Source organism: Triticum dicoccoides, chromosome 5A (assembly GCF_002162155.2).
Source record: "Triticum dicoccoides isolate Atlit2015 ecotype Zavitan chromosome 5A, WEW_v2.0, whole genome shotgun sequence".
NCBI classification, from domain to species: Eukaryota; Viridiplantae; Streptophyta; class Magnoliopsida; order Poales; family Poaceae; genus Triticum; species Triticum dicoccoides.
Genome location: NC_041388.1, coordinates 151,696,678 through 151,718,568, shown reverse-complemented (window position 1 = coordinate 151,718,568; position 21,891 = coordinate 151,696,678). Strand labels below are relative to the sequence as shown.

At 45.6% G+C, this 21,891-nt stretch overlaps 1 protein-coding gene across 1 annotated transcript; it reads right to left on the bottom strand.

The window, feature by feature from the left end:
- Positions 1–6,175: 6,175 nt before the first annotated feature.
- On the bottom strand, positions 6,176–12,965 carry LOC119300606 (1-acyl-sn-glycerol-3-phosphate acyltransferase PLS1-like). The gene is made up of 11 exons (XM_037577510.1): positions 12,787–12,965; positions 12,284–12,406; positions 11,160–11,199; positions 10,970–11,043; positions 10,825–10,884; positions 9,882–9,959; positions 9,646–9,804; positions 7,860–7,985; positions 7,564–7,656; positions 7,366–7,449; positions 6,176–6,630 (listed from the first exon to the last, which is right to left on the bottom strand). Exons 1-11 carry the CDS (start codon positions 12,865–12,867, stop codon positions 6,424–6,426), a joined length of 1,125 nt encoding a protein of 374 aa, XP_037433407.1. The 5' UTR covers positions 12,868–12,965; the 3' UTR covers positions 6,176–6,423.
- Positions 12,966–21,891: the final 8,926 nt, after the last annotated feature.

Sequence of the window (21,891 nt, the reverse complement as noted above, 5' to 3'; positions counted from 1 at the left end):
TTTCTTCTTCAAGAGTTTGCTTAGCGATTTATCCTTGTAATCGTGTGCAAGTTATATAATAAAGTTAGTTTGAGTTTTTGCTTTCTTTACTTTCATGTTGCAAATAAAGAGAAGAAATAAGAAAGAAAAAGAGGAAGGAAATAAAAATAAGAAAGGAAATAAATCAATAAGATTATATACTAATCCTATGGTAGGTGATAGCATCACATAAGGAAAAGTATAAGTATAAAATTTTATTAGAGATTGACAAACATGGCATTAGTTAGTGATGCAATTCATGAAAGAATTAATAAGGGAAGAGAAGATTCACATATAGATATACTATCCTAGAAATCTTTAGTGATTGTGAGCCCTCGTCAAAATATTATATGCCAAAATTGTTGACATTGGACAAGGAAGACAACTTAATGATTTATGTTTGTTTATATTCACATAGAAGTCATATTGTTATAGATCCTTTAACACGTGATGCTTGCCCCCTATCTTTGCTAGCCAAAAATTCCGCACTAAGCAGAGATACTACTTGTGCATCCAAAAACCCTTAAACCCAAATCCTTTTCAAGTGTCCACCATACCTACCTAGGGATTGAGCAAGATCCCTCAAGTAAGTTGTCATCGGTGCAAAAAGGCAATAAAATTTGCTTCTAAAAGTGTGAGATCATTTAGTGTAAGAGAAAATTGACCGTTGTACGAACTTGGATGACAAAGAATAAAAGCGACAAACTGCATAATAAAGGTTGTCATCTTAAGGGGCAATACAACGTGACATTCTCTTGCACTAAGGGATTGGGAATACAAACAAATAAGCGCATAGCAACATCTGCTTCCCTCTGCGAAGGGCCTATCTTTTACTTTTATGCAAAGAGTCAAAGTTTTTCTTTCTATTCCTTTTATTTTTCTCCTTTGGCAAGCATCATGTGGTGAGGAAATATCTAGGCACATATGTCCAGTTGAATATGGGTGGCGTGAGTTATTATTGTTGACATCACCCTTGAGGTGAGTATGTTGGGAGGCAAAATCATAAGCCCCTATATTTCTATGTGTCCAGTTGAAATGTTTTGCTCATGGGTACGGGGTGAGTGTTAGCAATCCTAGAAGACTATATGATGGTTGAGTATGTGGACTTTCCTAAAGGCTCCGGCACGTGACTCTTCTCAAAAAGATGATGAATTGCAGTTGCAAAGTTGACTGAGAACATAGTTTGTTGGTTTCTAATAGAGTTTTTGCTTTATACTTTGATTGTGTGATGAACTATTACTTATTCATGAGAAGTATATGATAAAAGTCCTATATTTAATTTTGTTGTTGTTATAATAATCAACATGATGCTTCTATGTTCGTATTTTGTTTTTATCGACACCTCTCTCTCCAAGCATGTGGACATGTTTTTCGATTTCGGTTTTCGCTTGAGGACAAGCGAGGTCTAAGCTTGGGGGAGTTGATACGTCCATTTTGCATCATGTTTTCTTACTATTATTTATAATGTTTTTATCCATAATAATGCTTTTTGGAGTAATTCTAATGCCTTTTCTCTCATAATTTGTAAGGAACACACCAAGAGGGAGAATTCCGGCAGTTGGAAATATGGACCTGAAAAAGCCATGTCAGGCTACCTATTCTGCACAACTCCAAATAAGATGAAACTTCACGGAGATTTTTTATGGAACATTTAAGAAATAATGGAGCCAATAACCACCAGAGGGGGCCACCAGGTGGGCACAACCCACCTGGGCACGCTAGGCCCCCCCCAGGCACGCCCTGGTGGGTTGTGGCCTCCTCGGCCCACCTCTGATGCCCATCTTCTGGTATAAAGTGATTTTGACCTATAAAAAATGAGGAGACTTTCGGGACGGAGCGCCGCCGCCTCAAGGCGGAACTTGGGTAGGAGCACTTTTGCCCTTCAGCGGAGCGATTCCATCGGGGGAACTTCCCTCCCGAAGAGGGAAATCATCGTCGTCATCATCACCAACAACTCTCCCATCTTGGGGAGGGAAATCTCCATCAACATCTTCAACAGCACCATCTCATCTCAAACCCTAGTTCATCTCTTGTGTTCAATCTTGTTACCGGAACTATAGATTGGTGCTTGTGGGTGATTAGTAGTGTTGATTACATCTTGTAGTTGATTACTATATGGTTTATTTGGTGGAAGATTATATGTTTAGATCCATTATGCTATTTAATACCCCTCTGATCTTGAGCATGATTATTATTTGTGAGTAGTTACCTTTGTTCTTGAGGTCACGGGAGAAATCATGTTGCAAGTAATCATGTGAACTTGATATGTGTTCGATATTTTGATAGTATGTATGTTGTTATTCCCTTAGTGGTGTCATGTGAACGACGACTACATGGCACTTCACCATATTTGGGCCTAAGGGAATGCATTGTGGAGTAGCAATTAGATGGTGGGTTGCGAGAGTGACACAAGCTTAAACCCCAGTTTATGCGCTATTCCATAAAGGACCGATTGGATTCAAAAGTTTAATGCTATGGTTAGAATTTATTCTTAATACTTTTCTCGTAGTTGTGGATGCTTGCGGGAGGGTTAATCATAACTAGGAGGTTTGTTCAATCAAGAACAACACCTAAGCACCGGTCCACCCACATAGCAAATTATCAAAGTAGCGAACACAAACCGAACCAACATGATGAAAGTGACTAGATGAAATTCCCATGTACCCTCAAAAATGCTTTACTTATCATAAGAGACCGTTTTGGCATGTCATTTGCCTTAAAAGGATTGGGCTACCTTGCTGCACTTTTGTTACTATTATCGTTACTTGCTTATTACAAATTATCTTGCAATCAAACTACTCCGCTATTTATAATTTCAGCACTTGCAGACAATACCTTACCGGAGACTACTTGTCATTTCCTTCTGCTCCTCGTTGGGTTCGACACTCTTACTTATTGAAAAGAGCTACAATTGATCCCCTATACTTGTGGGTCATCATGCAGGTCATGCAACTCCAGGTTGAGTTCCTCCCAATTGAAGTCCTTTGTGCTTGCGCTTTCCCTTTCCATTATATGCGAGAAATGGTCGTGAATTATTTTTTCCTTAGCGTTGTGCTCGGTCATCCACCCTTGATCATTTATGATACGGTGAATGTGGTTTTTCCTCCTTCGCGCATTAACCCGACGGTGAAAGAACTTCGTGTTGGCATCACCTTCTTTGATGTTTGCGATTCTGGCACATTGCTTCTTGCGTGCTTTCTCGAGCATGGGCAGGCTTATGACCCTTCTCTTGAGCCTAGCCCGAAGGTTGAGCTCCTCAGGGGAGAGCAGCCTTCCCTCCTGAGCAATGTCGAGGAGGAGGATCACCAAGAGGGCGGCATGGAGATGGATCTTAGCTTTAGAGAAGAGACCGCTACTCCATTGTGAGAGGCGCATCGCCGTTTTCTTTAGCTTGTGGAAAAGGATAATGTGTGGCTCGGTGTGATCAATAGGCTCGACCCAGGCCTTTTGGACCACATCACTGAAGCCAGGCATAGAAATCCAAAAGTTCTCGAATTTGAAAGTCTTAGGCCTCCTAGGACCCTTATCATCGGCGATCAGGAGCGGGCAATGGTTAGATAGGGACGAAGAAAGTGCATGGAGCACATGGTCGTTGAAGGTGGTGTCCAACTCCGCATTGCAAAAGAAAGAGTCAAGCTTGCTCAGGGTTGGGTTTGGTCTCTACTTGCTCCAGGTGAACCTCCTATTTTGGAGGTGGATTTCTTTAAGCTCACAACTATTGAGAGTTGCACGGAACCAGTTGATTCGACTGGTGTTAACGTTCCTCTTTTTTTATCCCTTGCCCGATAAATCTGGTTGAAATCCCTGGAGGCGATCCAAGCGACCCCAACAGGCGTCTTCTGGCTAATGAGCTCGGCAAAGAACACGTCTTTAAGCGAGGGGTCGGTCAGGCCATAAACAGTTGTTATCTTAAATCTCGCGGCTGAATCCCTAACACAAACCATGGCTGAGAGGCAATAGGTTGTAAAGGTGATGTTGGACATCTCCACCAAGGTATCATCCCAGAGAATGAGGATATATACCCCCCTCGTGCCATTTGCCGGGCGTTGCGCAAAGCTACGTAACCTATGCACCCCCTCCCCCCAAAAAAAGCAGCCTCGATGAACATGATCATACTATAGTACCTCGCTTTGCAAGCGCCTCCCTCCATCGACTTGCAATTCCACAAATTGCCCTCCAGAAGGAAGCTGGTGTCCAACCTGATGAATAATCGTGTATAACCCGGGCAGCAGATTGCCTGAACCTTTCTGATAGCCATTTACTAGTGCATTCTCTTGTATATGACGGGTACTCGGTAATGTTTCATCAGGTCTTGGAATAAGACTAGACTGATAATTTTCAAGGATTGTCTTTTTATTTAAATTTTTCTTAGGAGTACGCAACTGCATACCATTGTTTTAGTTTTACTAGCAAATGTGTCTGTGAGTTCCAATGCGAGAAACGAACCATCCATATCACCACTTCTCCTCTTTGCCCCTTGCGAATATGTGTTGCCACTTCTCATATTTTTCACCTATTCATGATGAACATGATCATACTATAGTACCTCGCTTGCAAGCACCTCCCCCCATCGACTTGCAATTCCACAAAGTATGATCATACTCTAGTACATCGCTTCGCGAGCGCCTCCCTCCGTCGACTTGCAATTCCACAAAGTTGTAATGATGGTCGGCACCAGCCTTGTCTTGAGTCAATTAATCCGATGGATTGGTATGGGCAATAGAGGTGTTGATCTTGATGATATTCTCCATGCTTTCTCGGCTGTTCGCACCTTGTTCCCGATGAGATACCTTGGGCTGTCGTTATCCGTTAAGCGTCTCAAGCGGATTCATTTTCAGCACCTTGAGGATAAGGTGGCCGGCAAGCTCTCCCCTTGGCAAAGCAGACATGTCGCCACTGCGGGCCAGGTTGTTCTTGTTAAGACCATCCTCACCGCTATTGCCATATACCACCTTACGCCTCTCGACATCCCGGTGGAGGTTATGAAGAAAATTGATAGTCTACGGCGCGCCTATCTTTGGGTGGGCCCGGATACAGTTTTCGGTAGAAAATGCAAAATAAATCGGGACCTTGTTTGCAAGCCGAAGAAGAACGGTGGCATGGGCGTGTTAAATTTGGGCAAATTTACTGAGGCTCTTCGGCTTAGGTGGCTTTGCCTTTGGTTTGAGTGGAAGGAGTCCACAAAACCATGGATCGGTATGGGCACACCGTGCACGGATGATGACCGGGCCTTTTTTGCGGCTACCACCCGCGTCACAGTGGGCAACGGACGAACGGCAAAGTTTTGAAACTCATCTTGGCTACAGGGCTTGAGACCCCATGACATTGCGCCTCGCATCTTTGACCTCTCCCAAAAGAAAAATTGCTCCTTCTAGCAAGCTCTACACAACAATCTGTGGATCTCTAACATCGACATTTCCAATGGCCTTTCCCTTGGTCACGTCCAAGAGTTTGCAAATCTTTGGGAAAAGCTGAATTATGTCGCCCTTGAGGAGGGGATGGATGATTCAATTGTATGGAAGTTCACTAAAGATGATATGTACTCCGCCTCTTCGACATACAAGGCACAATTTGAGGGCTTACTACTTCGTATCTGGTGCAATCGGTCTGGGCAGTGCGGGGATGGAAATGTGAGCGAGGGTGAACATCATCCAGCTTCTGCTGTGGCTGTTTTTATGTGGGCAAATTTGCCATGGCAACTCAAGAGAGGAGGCAAACCAGAACGCGAAGTTGGGAGGAGGGTTGTCTTGCCTCACAAGGCCTGGAGGAACTGGGTGAGTTGGGGGGGGGCGTCGGTGATGGCCTAGGAGCTGACGTCAGCCAATATTGGCGTCCAAGATATATATCACACGGTGTAGCATTGGGACTGCCCTAATACATTGTAGAATGCCGCTTCAATGCGCAGCGCACATATCTCAAATCATATGCCTGGAACTAGAAGAACACCTCATCTATAACCTTTTGGTCCAAGATCAGGTCGGAACCAGAACAAAGAGATGGGATGCCCTTAGCACACTCGTCCATTAGCCACGAGGTGAAAAAGTTTGGCGTTCACATTTCCCTCCTTGAGCCAGCGCAGACACGATGTCATAGCAACACCAAAGCGCAGAATAACCAGGTTGGCAATAGCAATCTGTACCAAGGATTGCCTGAACAGTGATAAAAAAAAAAAAGCTTCGATAAATTCGAGCAGCGATTCCTGGTATGGCAAAGCAAATCTTTACAAGTCATTACAAAGTAGAGAAAGAAGGAAGAAAGCTCACAGTTCTCGCCACACAAAATTCCTGAAGCTCTTACCGAGGACAACAAGGACATACTAGATTTCACCCATGGAGCCTGTGTCTACATATATTCTGAACATAATAAATTGGCAGTTCCCCTATAGACTGAATTTCACACGAGCTATCAATCCTTCTTCACTCGGTCCCTTGCTGCTTTAGCGGAGCTTGAGCGCTCGGCCTGCGAGAACATGATGAATACATGCATAACGGCAGTCACCATTGCCAATCCAGAAGCAAAGAGGATCACTCCTTTCCATGTTGACAAGAGCTGGGTCCACTGTAAGAATCTATGAGCACCATATAGGAGGAAACATGACCAAGACAGGACCACCTGAGCCAACAGCAAGAATTCAAGTGAGACCAAGAAATAAGCTATTTGTATATGGTAATGTGAGCTCCCCTTTTATTCTGAAAGAGCATGAGCATAATCTTAGAAGTTCTCATAGCAGAATAGAAGAGCTGCACACATCTGCAGATGTACCCACTTACCTATGGCATGCTATAAGAATAAGAGAAAAATATTCTGTCATGTTGTAGTTGTGTGGGAAAAACGAATAATGTTGTCGTGCCATGTCACATGATCATATTGAGCATTTTCCTGCTTCTTTTTCTATTCAAAGGCACTATTCTAATTCTGTACATGTCAATAGTTTGATAATAAGTGTCGCATTATCTTACAAGGTGCTAAAGGACCTTAAGGGCACATGTGACTGCATACTATTTTAGTTTCTTAACATCCACTCCGTCCATTCCACTCTAACTGTCCCTGCCCTTGGACTCTCCGTTCAAAATAATTGTCCAGCGAGAATCAGTATGTTAATACAATGTTTACAACTTATACCTACTTTAATGATTTAGAAGAGGCTTGGCTGTAGCATGGAATTTAACTGGGGTATGCATGGTCGTGTTTAGTTAGCTCTTCTTCAGATTTAATGTTTTCTTTCCCTGCAAGCTTGGTGGGCTGAGGGTTTTTTCACATTGAAACAGAGGGAGTAATAATTGACGCAGATTTTTTATGTCAAAAGTTAATGATATTGCATAAAATGGTGCCTTGGTTATGTTTTACCATCAAAGATTTCACTGGACGACCAATTGGTATAATTTCCTCATCAAAAGTACCAGTTGCTATATGTTTGTCCAATAACGCGTCCTGTCACAGGGAAAGAAAATTAGTGACTAGCACGTCAGCCAATTCATGGTTTGTTCCAACAGTAACACATTATATGATCATAGTTTCCTAATATTAATATTATTAGTTCCATACCTTTGCTACAAATATATCTTTGCACCATTTTGAAACATCCTCATCCGAGTTAGGCATATCACCCATTGAATGGCGTTTTATGCGGACATGAACCTATAATAACAGTGGAGTTGTAAATATGATTGAAATACCAAAGGTACCAAATCAAAAATCTTCGAGCTAGAATCCGACGGGTTCTGAAAAACAACTCAGGTTGCTATAAATATATTTTTTAATCACAAATATTTTCAAGAAATTTAATGGCTAGAGTTCACAGCTAGTAAATTTCTACAGACTGCAGAAGTTAGAATACTTACAACTGATGATTGTCCCTGAAGAATACGCAGTATTGTTGGTTTAGGCGAATCTTCCGGAATAATCACTGTTGTATCGTAGATAGCTGGGACAAAGTCACGCATAATACTTACAGCTGATACAAATCCCTAAGATGTCGCAAATGAAAAAGAATTGTTAGAATAACGACACTTCTGAGATAAACTAAGTCTAAGATGTCGCAAATGAAAAGGAATTGTTAGAATATCGACACTTCTGGGATAAACTAAGTACATGGAGATAAAATTTGGAAAAAATGTTCAAATGCACAGCGTCAAAGTACCAAATATTTGTTCTGACAAAGTGTTCATGTAGGTTTTGACCATGGGAAGGGAAGGCGAGATTTTTTGTTACCATACTAAACGAGTTAATTCTGCAAGACAACAGGTGGTTTTGCCGTAACAGGTGGTTTTGTGGATGCGGTGACGAATATTGAGTCGTTTTGACAATAAAACTGACCAACTGAGTCCACCTGTCAGCACAGCCATGTTAATTAGTTGCCAATGCGAGCAGGCTGATGTGCCGGCAAGGCAGGGCCGTGGCACGAGACAAGGAGAGGAACAGAGGAGGGCAACCACAGGGAGCTTGTCAGCAAGGCAACCCGCTGTGCTCTGGGGGTCACCAGTGGTGAGCCCAGATCACGTTGGTTGCTACCCCGTGTGGTCGCAGTAGCGTCAAATTAGTAGGGGGAAACATCAATGGAGAAGAGAGCATTTTGTGTTTGAGAAGATTTTTCCAAAGGCTCACTTGAGGTGGAGATCGAGAGGCGGCGGCAGCGGTCAGAACTGGAGAAGGGCATCCTAAATTTGGCGACGAACCAGCACAGTAGCCTCCAGTCAACCTTCCCGCTCGTTCACAACTATCCTCTGTCTAATCCCCTTACTAATTTAATTTTGGACCAGCGAATTGCTGCATCGAGGTCATCTTCTTTGTCTCTGACCTTCACTATCTCCAGCATGTCCTCGGACTCATTCCTGCTTCCTGCATGTCCCTAAGGACCATGCACATCCTCTTGACCATGTGTGCATACTCTCGTGCAGGGAGCTGAGCCAGCACAGTCCACCTATGTTGCCATCTGCCACTGTCCAGCCCTCACCCAACACAATCCCGCTCCTCCGCTTCCAAGTAAAACACATGAGTTTCTGGCAAACCAGGACTTCGCATGCACCAACCCCCCTAATTCCATACTCCATTCCTCCTTTCCGATGTGGGTAGAGCGCAGCCGACAAAGGCCACGGCAGCTGGTCCCAGCTCCCAATTTTGACCAGAGAATTGCCGAATCAAGGTCACTGCATGGCTGCTTCCAGTCACATCAGGAGAGAAGAGAATGAGACCGAGACAGCGGCATTGGCATGAGAGAGACAGAGAGAATAGGAGGACCTGACTTGTGGAGCCCATCAGCTCATGTCCACTTAAGCATGAGGCATGAGTAATTCGACGTGAGTTTCTGGGCTCTATGTCATTTTCACCGTGAAAGGTTTGGGTGCAGCACTACAGGCTACCTCAGAAGTCGTGGTTGTTTTTATAAAATATCCACAACCTGCCCATTTGTGTTAACAAAGCCAAAAACCTGTGGTTTTGCGCAATCAACTCTGTCAAAAGAGAAGATAAATCTAAGAAATGTATACGTGTCACAACCAAGCATTATAAAAATTGTACAAAATGAGACCAGGTAAACAGAGAAAACTAGGGACGGATTTGACATCTGATGTGCAAAGTTAGTACTGCACAGAGTACAATATTTCAGTTTGGAAGAAACAAATTGAATACCTTTGTTCGTGGAATCAGCACATTCCTAGGTGCTGTCAAACCCTGTGAGACTGCATATTCTTGAGCTGCTAAAAGTTTTGCTGGAGTAAATCTTGTACCCTCAACAAAAAGGGCAAGCCAAAATGATCTGGGGAAGTCTTTCAACCTTTGAAGACCCGACTGCGTTTAAGAGTGTAAATATCATTAATTTACTATGAACCGCAAAGTATTGTAGTATTAGGTAAGGTGGAAAATACTTTAAGTGTTTTTTCATCCTTTGCCCAGCTTCTCTCCAAAAAGAGGTACTCTGCAAACCACATGGACCAACCAATAACCTGCAATAGTTGATCAAGGTATGAGACAATCAATAACTACTTTCTTCAGCTACATGCATGTGCGGCCCATTCTAGATAATGCCTGTTGAAGTTTCCATAAAAGAATCTACATGGACCATAGAGATCATGCTTGTCTGATGCATAGAGATATTATTATGTCTGTGCCATGATATCCGGCTTTAGTTCTCCAGTGCTACAATTACTTGAGTATCCTCAGTTCCAGCAAAAAAAAAAAATAGCATCCATTCAATAATTTTAGCTCAGCTTTTTTTTTTCAAATGTGGTAGTTCTGACTTCAGAAGTTGAGCCTAGACTATTTTCTAGAAGAATCAGTTAAGCTTAAAGCTTATAAACAGTTTAGTACTACTGTTATTACTATATGACAGAAGTAGTGTCGCCAAGGGCAACATATATGTTGGACAAATTAACTCTCAGTCTGTCAGCAACCCTTGCTTGCCAGTTATCACTGCATCGACTTGTGCCTGTTTGCTGATGCTCTAAAGTTTACTAAGAAACACCATATCTTATATCCAAACAATGCGGGTTGTTCTTCTTAGATACTATTTTTTGTTTGTATTTTAGCAGTGGGGATGGTCTCTTCTTAAGGTCTTAAATTCCACTTTGTGGAACCTAGCAGTAGGGATGACCTTTTAAAGGGCATCATTCTTCTTCACCACGAGGCCATTAAAATGATGGCCGAAAGGAAATACTAAATATAATAGTAGTGTACCATATAACTTTAGCACAATTCTCCATTTGAGTAATCTTATTTGATTAATTTCCCTTGCCTTAGTCTTGTAAAGATGACTGAACTATGAGTAATGCAGAACCAAATGTGATGATAGAAATGTACGGGCTAACTTACTGGAAGGAACTTTGAGGATTTCTTCATTATAGCTATTGCGCTTCCAAGACATCCTGAACGCTGACCATCAAATCACGGGTAACTCATCATAATGTACTTAACTGATTAATAGTTAAAAACATAATACTTAGTAAGTGATAAAAACCTGTGCTAAAATCCATCCAACCAGCCAATCAATGTCACTTCGATGATTGGATATTAGAAGGGCGTGCTCTTTGCCTAAAGAATTCTTCAGATAAGGTCGTATTCAAAACACAACCTTTTCTAAATATGGTCTAAGTGAATAATGAAATGATATCAGTTCCCAAATGGTAATGTTGGCATCAACTCCTTACCCATTAGTTTCCAAGTTGCTGGATCCGCATACACCTGTACCTGCAAAATTTGCATGGACTAATATCAGGGAACTATAGTTGGAAATCAATTACTATTTCAAAAAAGTCCAAACAACTTAAGATTTGCAAACAAGCACTTGCAAATTCTGTTTACTCAACTTTCCACCGAAATTTAAGTACAAGAACTTTTTGTACTGTGATTGAATCAAGGAGGCACACACTTGAATAAAAAAAACAGTGACATTGGGTGAGTGTGTTTTGTTCAGTGATTGTTGAAGTTAAGATCACACAGATAAGTTGCTTCCTATTTAATGCAACAGTGAGGAAAACATCATAGTTCAAATAATTATCTAGTACTTCCACTGTGTCAACATATAAGACGTTTTTGCAGTTCAATTTAAACCGCAAAAACATCTTATATTTAGATATAGAGGGAGCAGCACCAGTTCCATTACATGCCACCATTGGGTCAAATTTGTACGCATTACTGCAATACAAGTTCTTGTCAAACGAAAACGTTGAAACGTTCACTCTGAGTATAAAAAAAAGGCACTACAACATCCCTAACCTGCTTATATACTGCACCCATATCACTCTTTCTTTTGAAATATATATTAGTGCTGCTATTCAGGTTGATTTACAAACACAAAATCAACAGTATAACTGAAAACATGACACAAAGCATCCTCAAATGACATCACAAATTTCAGTTGACTCAACAAGATGGCTTGTCTATTCAGACTTTAACCACTTTGAAAAAGCATGTTGACTTTAATCATCTGGTATAAGCTAACTGATGGTCTTGATTGTGATCAACCCAACCAACACTCAGCATTGCCTTTTATCAAAAAGGCAATGCAAGGTGCTAGGTGTCCCATCATCATGCCAGATTAAATTGTGGATTATCCAAAGGCATGCAATCTAACTTTATGCAAGTAATTAAGCAGCAAATTCACCCTAAGGTCGCTATCCATGTACCAACTTAAAAGATAAACAAGAGAGGCCTTGTAGCCCAAATGAAGGATCATATGAATATTACACTTTGGTTTAACTTCAGATTTGATGTGGAAGTGGCGTATAAAGAAGAACAGATGGTTGACTTTTTGCTCCAATATTATACATACCTTAATACCTGCCCACCAGTCCACAAGCCAGATCAGCTGAAGCCATAACAACTCGGCCAGGAATACGTTGATCTGCCGGTACAATCGCTTCGAGAATGGCCTTATCGTCAAGAACAATACGGCCTGCAACGTTATGCAAATATAGTAAGAGACCAGGAACGGCTTAATGGAAATTCCAGTGCGAATTAACAGATCAAAGAGCATAATTTGCCAATTTCGAGGCCGCAAATTGGACAATCTCCCAAATTAAGCAGCTGAACTCAAAATGATGGCATCAGATCGGACTGCGTAACACCAACAAAACATATTTGATCCGAGCAAGCGAAGAAGCAACGTGGGCGCGCATGATGAAATCACCAACTCGAACCTACTAAAAGGAAAACATTTACGAGAGACAATTGAATCTCTGCTCGCGAACCTCTCCAGATCACCGCACAATCCCTAGAAAGGGGCCACAGAGAATTACAGGAGACGATTGCCAGACCCGGGTCGCCCGAGGTTACCTGGACAGTGTTGACGACGAGGCCGGAGAGGAGGAAGAGGAGGCCGAGCGGGAGCAGGACGAGCACGAGGGGAATCGCCATGGCCGCCGCCGCGTCTCCTCTCTTGCCGCGGTGTCTCTGGATTACTGGAAAAGCGCGGGGGTTAAGTAGGAAAGATGGGTTCGTTTTCCGCTGCTTGCGGCCGGGCGATGGACACCAACACGGATTTTCATTTTCCTTAAGGGTCTAGATGAAATGCAACAGATTTCAAGCAACGGCGACACTTCACATGGTCCCACCCAGGCCCACAGTATTATAGCTGGCCAAACGGGCCGGCCAAAACAGGCCAGCCCGCGAGCATGCCGGCACGGCCCGCTATGGGGCAGGCACGGCACGGGCTAAACGGGCCGTGCCCGGCACGCGGCACGCCTTGGGCCGTGCCTGGGCTTGGAGCCTGGGCACGCGGGCCGGCACGACACGGCCCGTTTAATTTTTTTATATAATTTTCAGATTTTTTTAAATATATTTATACCTAAAATATAGCCCAATAGGCCTAAAAACAGCCCAACAGGCTAAATATGTGCAGCCCAGTGTGCTAAACGGGCCATCGGGGCGGCCCGTTTACTAATCAGGTCGTGACTGGGCCAAGGAGTAGCGCCCGTGGGCCGGCACGGCCCGGCCCGGCTATTAAACGTGCTATGGCGGGCCGTGCCGGGCCAGGCACGATTACAGGCCGGGCGTGCCGTGCTGGGCCGGCCCGTTTGGCCAGGTATGCACAGTATTCACGGGCTCATCTCCCCGACACCATTCACAAGTCACAGGCCCCAGGGTCTCGTCGTTTCCTTCCACGAGCCTGTTGAATTGCAAAATATTTTATCTAAACTAGATAATTGCCCGTGCGTTGCTACGAGACAACAGAAAATTTTAGTATTTTCACATAAATCATGTCTAACACATAATTTTATGATCCTCATGTATATCAAACAACATAATTCGACTACAAATCATTCAATCCAACACAGTTTTGCAAAAGATCATATTGTTTATTTATTTTCATCACAACAATCTGTATAACACACATACGTACAAATGAGAAACAATAGTAGAGTAACTAAAAATAATAGTAGTAGAAGTACACACTCCCATAGCTAGCACACAACTTAATTTTGTCTATTTATGCGTATGCATTAGCAGTAACGGTATTAGACACATGCCCCTCTCTGTTTATGCATTAGCAGAAGCAGCACATCATCGGCATCACTCGGTCACGAAAAAAAAATCGCTCCATCTCTCTCTCTCCCTCTCTCTCTCAACGCCTGAGGCCTGGTTCATCTTGCGAAATCATGCACAACTCCGGTTGCTGCTCCTCGTCGGCATCACAATTTCACGCCTGGGTAAAACTACTCTAGCCCCTGCGCCTTTCTCACACACGCACACACACACTCTCTCTCTCATACGAAACAGCAAAAGCCAGCAAGCCCACGCCGACGTCGGCTCCCTGCCCGTCCCTCTCTTCTCTCCCTACACCTCAAAATGAACCGATCCCCTCCAGCAGCGGCGATAGCACCTTCCTTCTAGCTCCTCCCGGTATCCAGCCTCGGCGGCCACGCAAATGCGCGGATCTAGAAAAGACACTCTGTTCTGCTTGATTTGAAAAAAAATGGAGGGAAGGGAACGAACCTGTAACGCGGATGACAAGGATCGTAGTGGATTGGCAGAGGAGATCAAAGGCGTGGCGGTGCCAGGAGCCAGGTGGACGGCGGCGGGAAACCCTAGTGTGCATCAGGAATACAAAGAGAGATAGGAGAGATCGTGTGCATGCCTGCATGGAGGAGTTTCGGTTGAGTATTAGGGAGACAAATTAGAGCGTAATTTGAGGCTGTTTTTTTAACTTGAGGCTGCTTTTCTTCTTGAAAACCTATGAAAGGAAAGTCAGAGATGAAAGGGGCAGAAAAAAAATCAAAACTTAGCGATGCGGAGGAGGTCGGACGAAGCTAACGACGTAAGATGGGAAACGGAACGTTCCGTTCCTTTTAGGTAGTAGAGAAATGTATTTCCTCCGTTCCTACATATAAGTCTTTTTAAAGATTTTACTACGGACTACATACGAAGCAAAATGAGTGAATCTACACTCTAAAATATGTTTATATACATCTGTATGTAGTTTGTATTGAAATTCTAGAAAGACTTATATTTATGAATGGAGTGAGTAAAATGTTAGGGCAACTCCAAATAGCCGACATAAACAGACATAGTTTCTGTCTGTTTTTTGTTCGTTTAGGTCGGCCGAGCGGGGCTCCTCGCGTTGGGACTCCTCGACGACGCGCTAGGTCGCTCCTCCAGTGTCGCCAAGAATGCCACCTCCCCGTCCTCATCCTCCTGCATCACCACCAACGGCGATGGTGGAGGGCGGGCGTCGATCTGGATGGCGCCGCGGCGACGCGCGCTCTGTCGTGAATCAGACATCCCAATCTAGGGAGTCGGACATGTACACTGGGTCGCGGCATTGCTTCGGTGTGAGGAGAGCACACCGGTTGCAGATCTCGGTTGCGGCACAACCAACACCGAAATGCGGTGGGGTCCAGGTCCCAGCCATACGGGATGTTTATGCCTGGCAACGACAACGGGACGCGGTACTGGTGCTGCATGCGGTGCACCTGAAAGGATCGATATGGTTGACTAGAGGGGGGTTGAGGGAGTCCTGGATTAGGGGGTGTTCGGATGGCCGGACTATACCTTCAGCCGGACTCCTGGACTATGAAGATACAAGATTGAAGACTCCGTCCCGTGTCCGGGAGGGACTTTCCTTGGCGTGGAAGGCAACCTTGGCGATACAGATATGCAGATCTCCTACCATTATAACCGACTCTATGTAACCCTAACCCTATCCGGTGTCTATATAAACCGGAGAGTTTTAGTCCGTAGGACAACGTACACATCAACAATCATACCATAGGCTAGCTTCTAGGGTTTAGCCTCCTCGATCTCATGGTAGATCTACTCTTGTACTACTCATATCATCAATATTAATCAAGCAGGACGTAGGGTTTTACCTCCATCGAGAGGGCCCGAACCTGGGTAAAACTTCGTGTCCCTTGTCTCCTGTTACCATCCGGCCTAGACGCACAGTTCGGGACCCCCTACCCGAGATCCGCCGGTTTTGACACCGACATTGGTGCTTTCATTGAGAGTTCCTCTGTGTCGTCACCATCAGGCTCGATGGCTCCTACGATCATCGATAGCGATGCAGTCCAGGGTGAGACCTTCCTCCCCGGACAGATCTTCGTCTTCGGCGGCTTCGCACTGAGGGCCAATTCGCTTGGCCGTCTGGAGCAGATCGAAAGCTACGCCCCTGGCCGCCAGGTCTGATTTGGAAGTTTTAACTACACGGCTGACATCCGCGGGGACTTGATCTTCGACGGATTCGAGCCATTGCCGAGCGCGCCGCACTGTCACGACGAGCGTGATTTAGCTCTGCCGCCGAAGAGTGCCCTGGAGGCCGCACCCGCATCGGCTCCAACCCTTAATTCGGAGCCAACTGCGCCGATCGAGGATGGGCGGTTGGACGCCACCTCGGGGGCTATGACCCCAACGGCGATTGAGCCAAGCACCATCCCGGTACTCTGCGAGACTCGTGACTCCAAGGAGCCGGACTCCTCTCCGGACTCCGAACCCTCTGCGCCCCTACCGATCGAATCTGATTGGGCGCCGATCATGGAGTTCACTGCCGCGGACATCTTTCAGCACTCGCCTTTCGGCGATATCCTGAAGTCACTGAAGTCTCTCTCTCTATCAGGAGAGCCCTGGCCGGACTACGGTTAGCAAGGTTGGGGTACGGACGATGAAGAAATTCAAAGCCCACCCACCACCCACTTTGTAGCCACTGTCGACGACTTAACCGACATGCTCGACTTCGACTCTGAAGACATCGACGGTATGGACGCCGATGAAGGAGATGATGAAGAACCAGCGCCTACTAGGCCCTGGAAAGCCACCTCATCATATGACATATACATGGTGGACACCCCAAAAGAGGGAGATGGCGATGGAACAGCGGAGGATGACCCCTCCAAGAAACAGCCTAAGCGCCGGCGTCAACGGCGCCGCTCAAAATCCCGCCAAAACAAACACGGTGATTCCAGCACGGGAGATAATAATACTCCGGAAAGCGCCAAAGAAAACCCCCTCCAGCAAGATTTAGCACAGGAGGATGGAGAAAACAGCCCTCATGAGAGAGCGGCAGACAGAGAGGTCGAGAACGATAATTATATGCCTCCCTCCGAAGACGAGGCAAGCCTCGACGACGACGAATTCGTCGTGCCAGAGGATACCGTCGAGCAAAAGCGTTTTCAACGCAGGCTTATGGCCACGGCAAGAAGCCTCGAGAAAAAACAGCAACAACTGAGAGCTGATCAAGATTTGCTAGTCGACAGATGGACTGAAGTCCTCGCGGCCGAAGAGCATAAACTCGAACGCCCCTCCAAGAGCTACCCAAAGCGCAGGTTGCTACCCCGATTAGAGGAGGAAACACTTGATGCGGCCGACCGGCCACCTCGTGGTCGCGACAGAGAGGCCTCTCGGCCCTCCACTCAAGCCGCACCCCGTACCAAGGCACGGGAATATGCGCCGGACTTACGAGACATGTTGGAGGACAAGGCAAGGCAAACAAGATCGATCTACGGATCGCGTGGGTGCCCCACGGCTCAAGACGGTAACCTCACGTCGGCCACAAATTCAGCGGGGCCAAACACAGTAGACAAGGCTCATCGGAGCTACGTCACGATATAGCCCAGTATAGAGGCGCCGCACACCCACTCTGCTTTACAGACGAAATAATGGATCATCAAATCCCCGAGGGTTTCAAACCCGTAAACATCGAATCATATGATGGCACAACAGATCCTGCGGTATGGATCGAGGATTATCTCCTTCATATCCACATGGCCCGCGGCGATGATTTCCACGCCATCAAATACCTCCCACTCAAGCTTAAAGGACCAGCTCGGCATTGGCTTAATAGCTTGCCAACAGGATCAATCAGTTGTTGGGAGGACCTGGAAGCCGCATTCCTCGACAATTTCCAGGGCACTTATGTGCGACCCCCAAACGCCGATGACCTAAGTCACGTAATTCAGCAGTCAGAGGAATCGGTCAGGCAATTATGGACACGGTTCCTAACAAAGAAAAATCAAATAGTCGACTGTCCTGACGCTGAGGCCCTAGCAGCCTTCAAACACAATATCCGTGACGTGTGGCTGGCCCGGCACCTTGGACAGGAAAAGCCGAAATCTATGGCAGCACTCACGACACTCATGACCCGCTTTTGCGCGGGAGAAGACAACTAGCTTGCTCGTAGCAACAATATGACCAAGAACCCTGGTAATTCGGACACCAGGGACAGTAGTGGCAGGTCGCGTCGCAACAAGCAGAAGCGCCGCATTAACGGCTACAATGCTGAGGATATGGTAGTTAATGCCGGATTCAGAGGCTCTAAATCCGGTCAGCGGAAAAAGCCATTCAAAAGGAATCCTAGGGGCCCGTCTAGTTTGGACCGAATACTCGACCGCTCGTGCCAGATACATGGCACCCCCGAAAAGCCAGCCAATCACACCAACAGGGATTGTTGGGTGTTCAAGCAGGCAGGCAAGTTAAACGCCGAAAATGAAGACAAGGGGCTGCATAGCGATGACGACGAGGAGCCCCGGCCGCCGAACAACAGTGGACAAAAGGGTTTTGCCCCACAAGTGCGGACGGTGAACATGATATACGCAACCCACGTCCCCAAAAGGGAGTGGAAGCGCGCGTTAAGGGACGTATACGCGGTAGAGCCAGTCGCCCCAAAGTTCAACCCATGGTCCTCCTGCCCGATCACCTTTGATCGAAGGGACCATCCCACTAGCATCCGTCATGGCGGATTTGCCACATTGGTTCTAGACCCAATTATTGACGGATTTCATCTCACTAGAGTCCTTATGGACGGCGGCAGCAGCCTGAACCTGCTTTACCAGGGTACAGTGCGGAAAATGGGCATAGATCCCTTGAGGATTAAGCCCACCAAAACGACCTTTAAAGGTGTAATACCAGGTGTAGAGGCCAACTGTACAGGCTCAGTCACACTTGAAGTGGTCTTCGGATCTCCGGATAATTTCCGAAGCGAGGAGTTAATCTTCGACATAGTCTCGTTTCGCAGTGGTTATCACGCACTGCTCGGGCGAACGCATTCGCTAAGTTCAATGCGGTACCGCATTACGCATACCTTAAGCTCAAGATGCCTGGCCCTCGAGGAGTAATTACGGTCAATGGAAACACCGAACGCCCCCTCCGAACAGAGGAGCACAAGGAGGCCCTTGCAACGGAAGTACAAAGCAGCCTCTCCAGGTAGTTCTCCAGTCCGGCCACTAAACGACCGGACACCGTCAAGCGCGCCCGGAGTAACCTATAATAAGACCGCCTGGCACGATCCGAGCAGGCGTAGCAATGCGGCACCAACCCCAACCCTCGCAAAAAGGCGACGACAGTACTTCGCGTACATAACTACGCTCTAGAGATACCATGGGCACAGGGGGAGGGGCACCATCACGGCACGCCCAAAACACGGCTTAAACCGTACCAGGGGCTGCCGATTTTTTAATTTTCTCTTACTTTCAGGACCTCATCCTTCGGAAGGCCTATTCGGCAGTTCAATTGCCGCACAAACGATGCAAGAACCAGGGAAGCAGACAAGCCACGCCGCATTATGGAACTCCCAGGTGGTCTCTATCACGAGCAGTATACCCGTTCCGCATACTATTCCGCAGCTTGCCCCTGGAATGGACATGTTAATTAGTCCAACCTTCCACTTATCGCATTACTTGTATCATTCTGCCTTGATCGCACACCTTCTTAATAAACAATGCATAGCTTTCGTCTATTTTTGCATTACCTTTTTTCTTTATATATGTTCCTTAACGACATGTTGCACCCGTACACGTTGGTACGGCCAAAACACGCCAGGGGCTTTAGTTGTTGGGGAACGTAGTAATTTCAAAAAATTTCCTACGCACACGCAAGATCATGTGATGCATAGCAACGAGGGGAGAGTGTTGTCTACGTACCCAACGTAGACCGACTGCGGAAGCGATGACACGACGTAGAGGAAGTAGTCGTACGTCTTCACGATCCAACCGATCAAGCACCGAAACTACGGCACCTCCGAGTTCGAGCACACGTTCAGCTCGATGACGATCCCCGGACTCTGATCCAGCAAAGTGTCGGGGAAGAGTTCCGTCAGCACGACGGCGTGGTGACGATCTTGATGAACTACAGCAGCAGGGCTTCGCCTAAACTCCGCTACAGTATTATCGAGGAATATGGTGGCTGGGGCGCCGCACACGGCTAAGGAATAGATCGCGTGGATCAACTTGTTGTCTCTTTTGTGCTAGCCCTGCCCCTCTATTTATATGTTGAGCCCCGGGGTCGAAACTTGGAGCAAAAGCCTCCTCAAAGTCGGTTTTGCCCGAAAGGCAAGAGTCCCACTCGGACTCCAGGACCAAACGCCACAATCCTTGGCGTCTGGCCCAAACGCCATGGGCCTCGGCGTCTGGCCCAGGGCCAGACGCCAGGGTCTCCGGCGTTAGGCCCCCTGGTCTCCGCAAAACTCCTTTTTGCACCGATCTAAAGCCTCATGAGCTTGACCCCTTGACCTAACCATATCATCCAATATATGAATCTTTACGTCTCGACCATTTCGAGACTCCTCGCCATGTCCCCGATCTCATCCGGGACTCCGAACTCCTACGGTTCATCAAAACATGTAAACTCATAATACAACTGTCATCGTAACCTTAAGCGTGCGGACCCTACGGGTTCGAGAACAATGTAGACATGACCGAGACACGTCTCCGGTCAATAACCAATAGCGGGACCTGGATGCCCATATTGGCTCCTACATATTCTACGAAGATCTTTATCGGTCAGACCGCATAACAACATACGCTGTTCCCTTTGTCATCGGTATGTTACTTGCCCGAGATTCGATCGTCGGTATCCAATACCTAGTTCAATCTCGTTACCGGCAAGTCTCTTTACTCGTTCCGTAATACATCATCTCACAACTAACATATTAGTTGTAATGCTTGCAAGGCTTATGTGATGTGTATTACCGAGAGGGCCCAGAGATACCTCTCCGACAATCGGAGTGACAAATCCTAATCTTGAAATACGCCAAATCAACATCGACCATTGGAGACACCTGTAGTACTCCTTTATAATCACCCAGTTACGTTGTGACGTTTGGTAGTACCCAAAGTGTTCCTCCGGTAAACGGGAGTTGCATAATCTCATAGTCATAGGAACATGTATAAGTTATGAAGAAAGCAATAGCAACATACTAAACGATCGTGTGCTAAGCTAATGGAATGGGTCATGTCAATCAGATCATTCTACTAATGATGTGACCTCGTTAATCAAATAACAACTCATTGTTCATGGTTAGGAAACATAACCATCTTTGATTAACGAGCTAGTCAAGTAGAGGCATACTAGTGACACTTTGTTTGTCTATGTATTCACACATGTATTATGTTTCCGGTAAATACAATTCTAGCATGAATAATAAACATTTATCATGATTATAAGGAAATAAATAATAACTTTATTATTGCCTCTAGGGCATATTTCCTTCAGTCTCCCACTTGCACTAGAGTCAATAATCTAGTTCACATCGTCATGTGATTTAACACCAATATTCACATCTATATATGATTAACACCCATAGTTCACATCATCATGTGACCAACACCCAAAGGGTTTACTAGAGTCAATAATCTAGTTCACATCGCTATGTGATTAACATCCAAAGAGTACTAAGGTGTGATCATGTTTTGCTCGTGAGAGAAGCTTAGTCAACGGGTCTGTCACATTCAGAGCCGTATGTATTTTGCAAATATTCTATGTCTACAATGCTCTGTACGGAGCTACTCTAGCTAATCGCTCCCACTTTCAATATTTATCCAGATTGAGACTTAGAGTCATCTGGATCAGTGTAAAAGTTTGCACTGATGTAACTTTTACAACAAACTCTTTTATCACCTCCATAATCGAGAAACATCTCCTTAGTCCTTACTAAGGATATTCTTGACCAATGTC

Bases quoted from the DNA above. Each gene is read 5' to 3' on its own strand.
- LOC119300606 (XM_037577510.1), bottom strand. From the start codon at position 12,867: ATGGCGATTCCCCTCGTGCTCGTCCTGCTCCCGCTCGGCCTCCTCTTC. The intron at 12,407-12,786 runs GTAACCTCGGGC...ATAACGTTGCAG, and splicing joins TCGTCGTCAACACTGTCCAG to GCCGTATTGTTCTTGACGAT. The intron at 6,631-7,365 runs GTAAAACATAAC...CTGTTGGCTCAG, and splicing joins GTCCAGTGAAATCTTTGATG to GTGGTCCTGTCTTGGTCATG.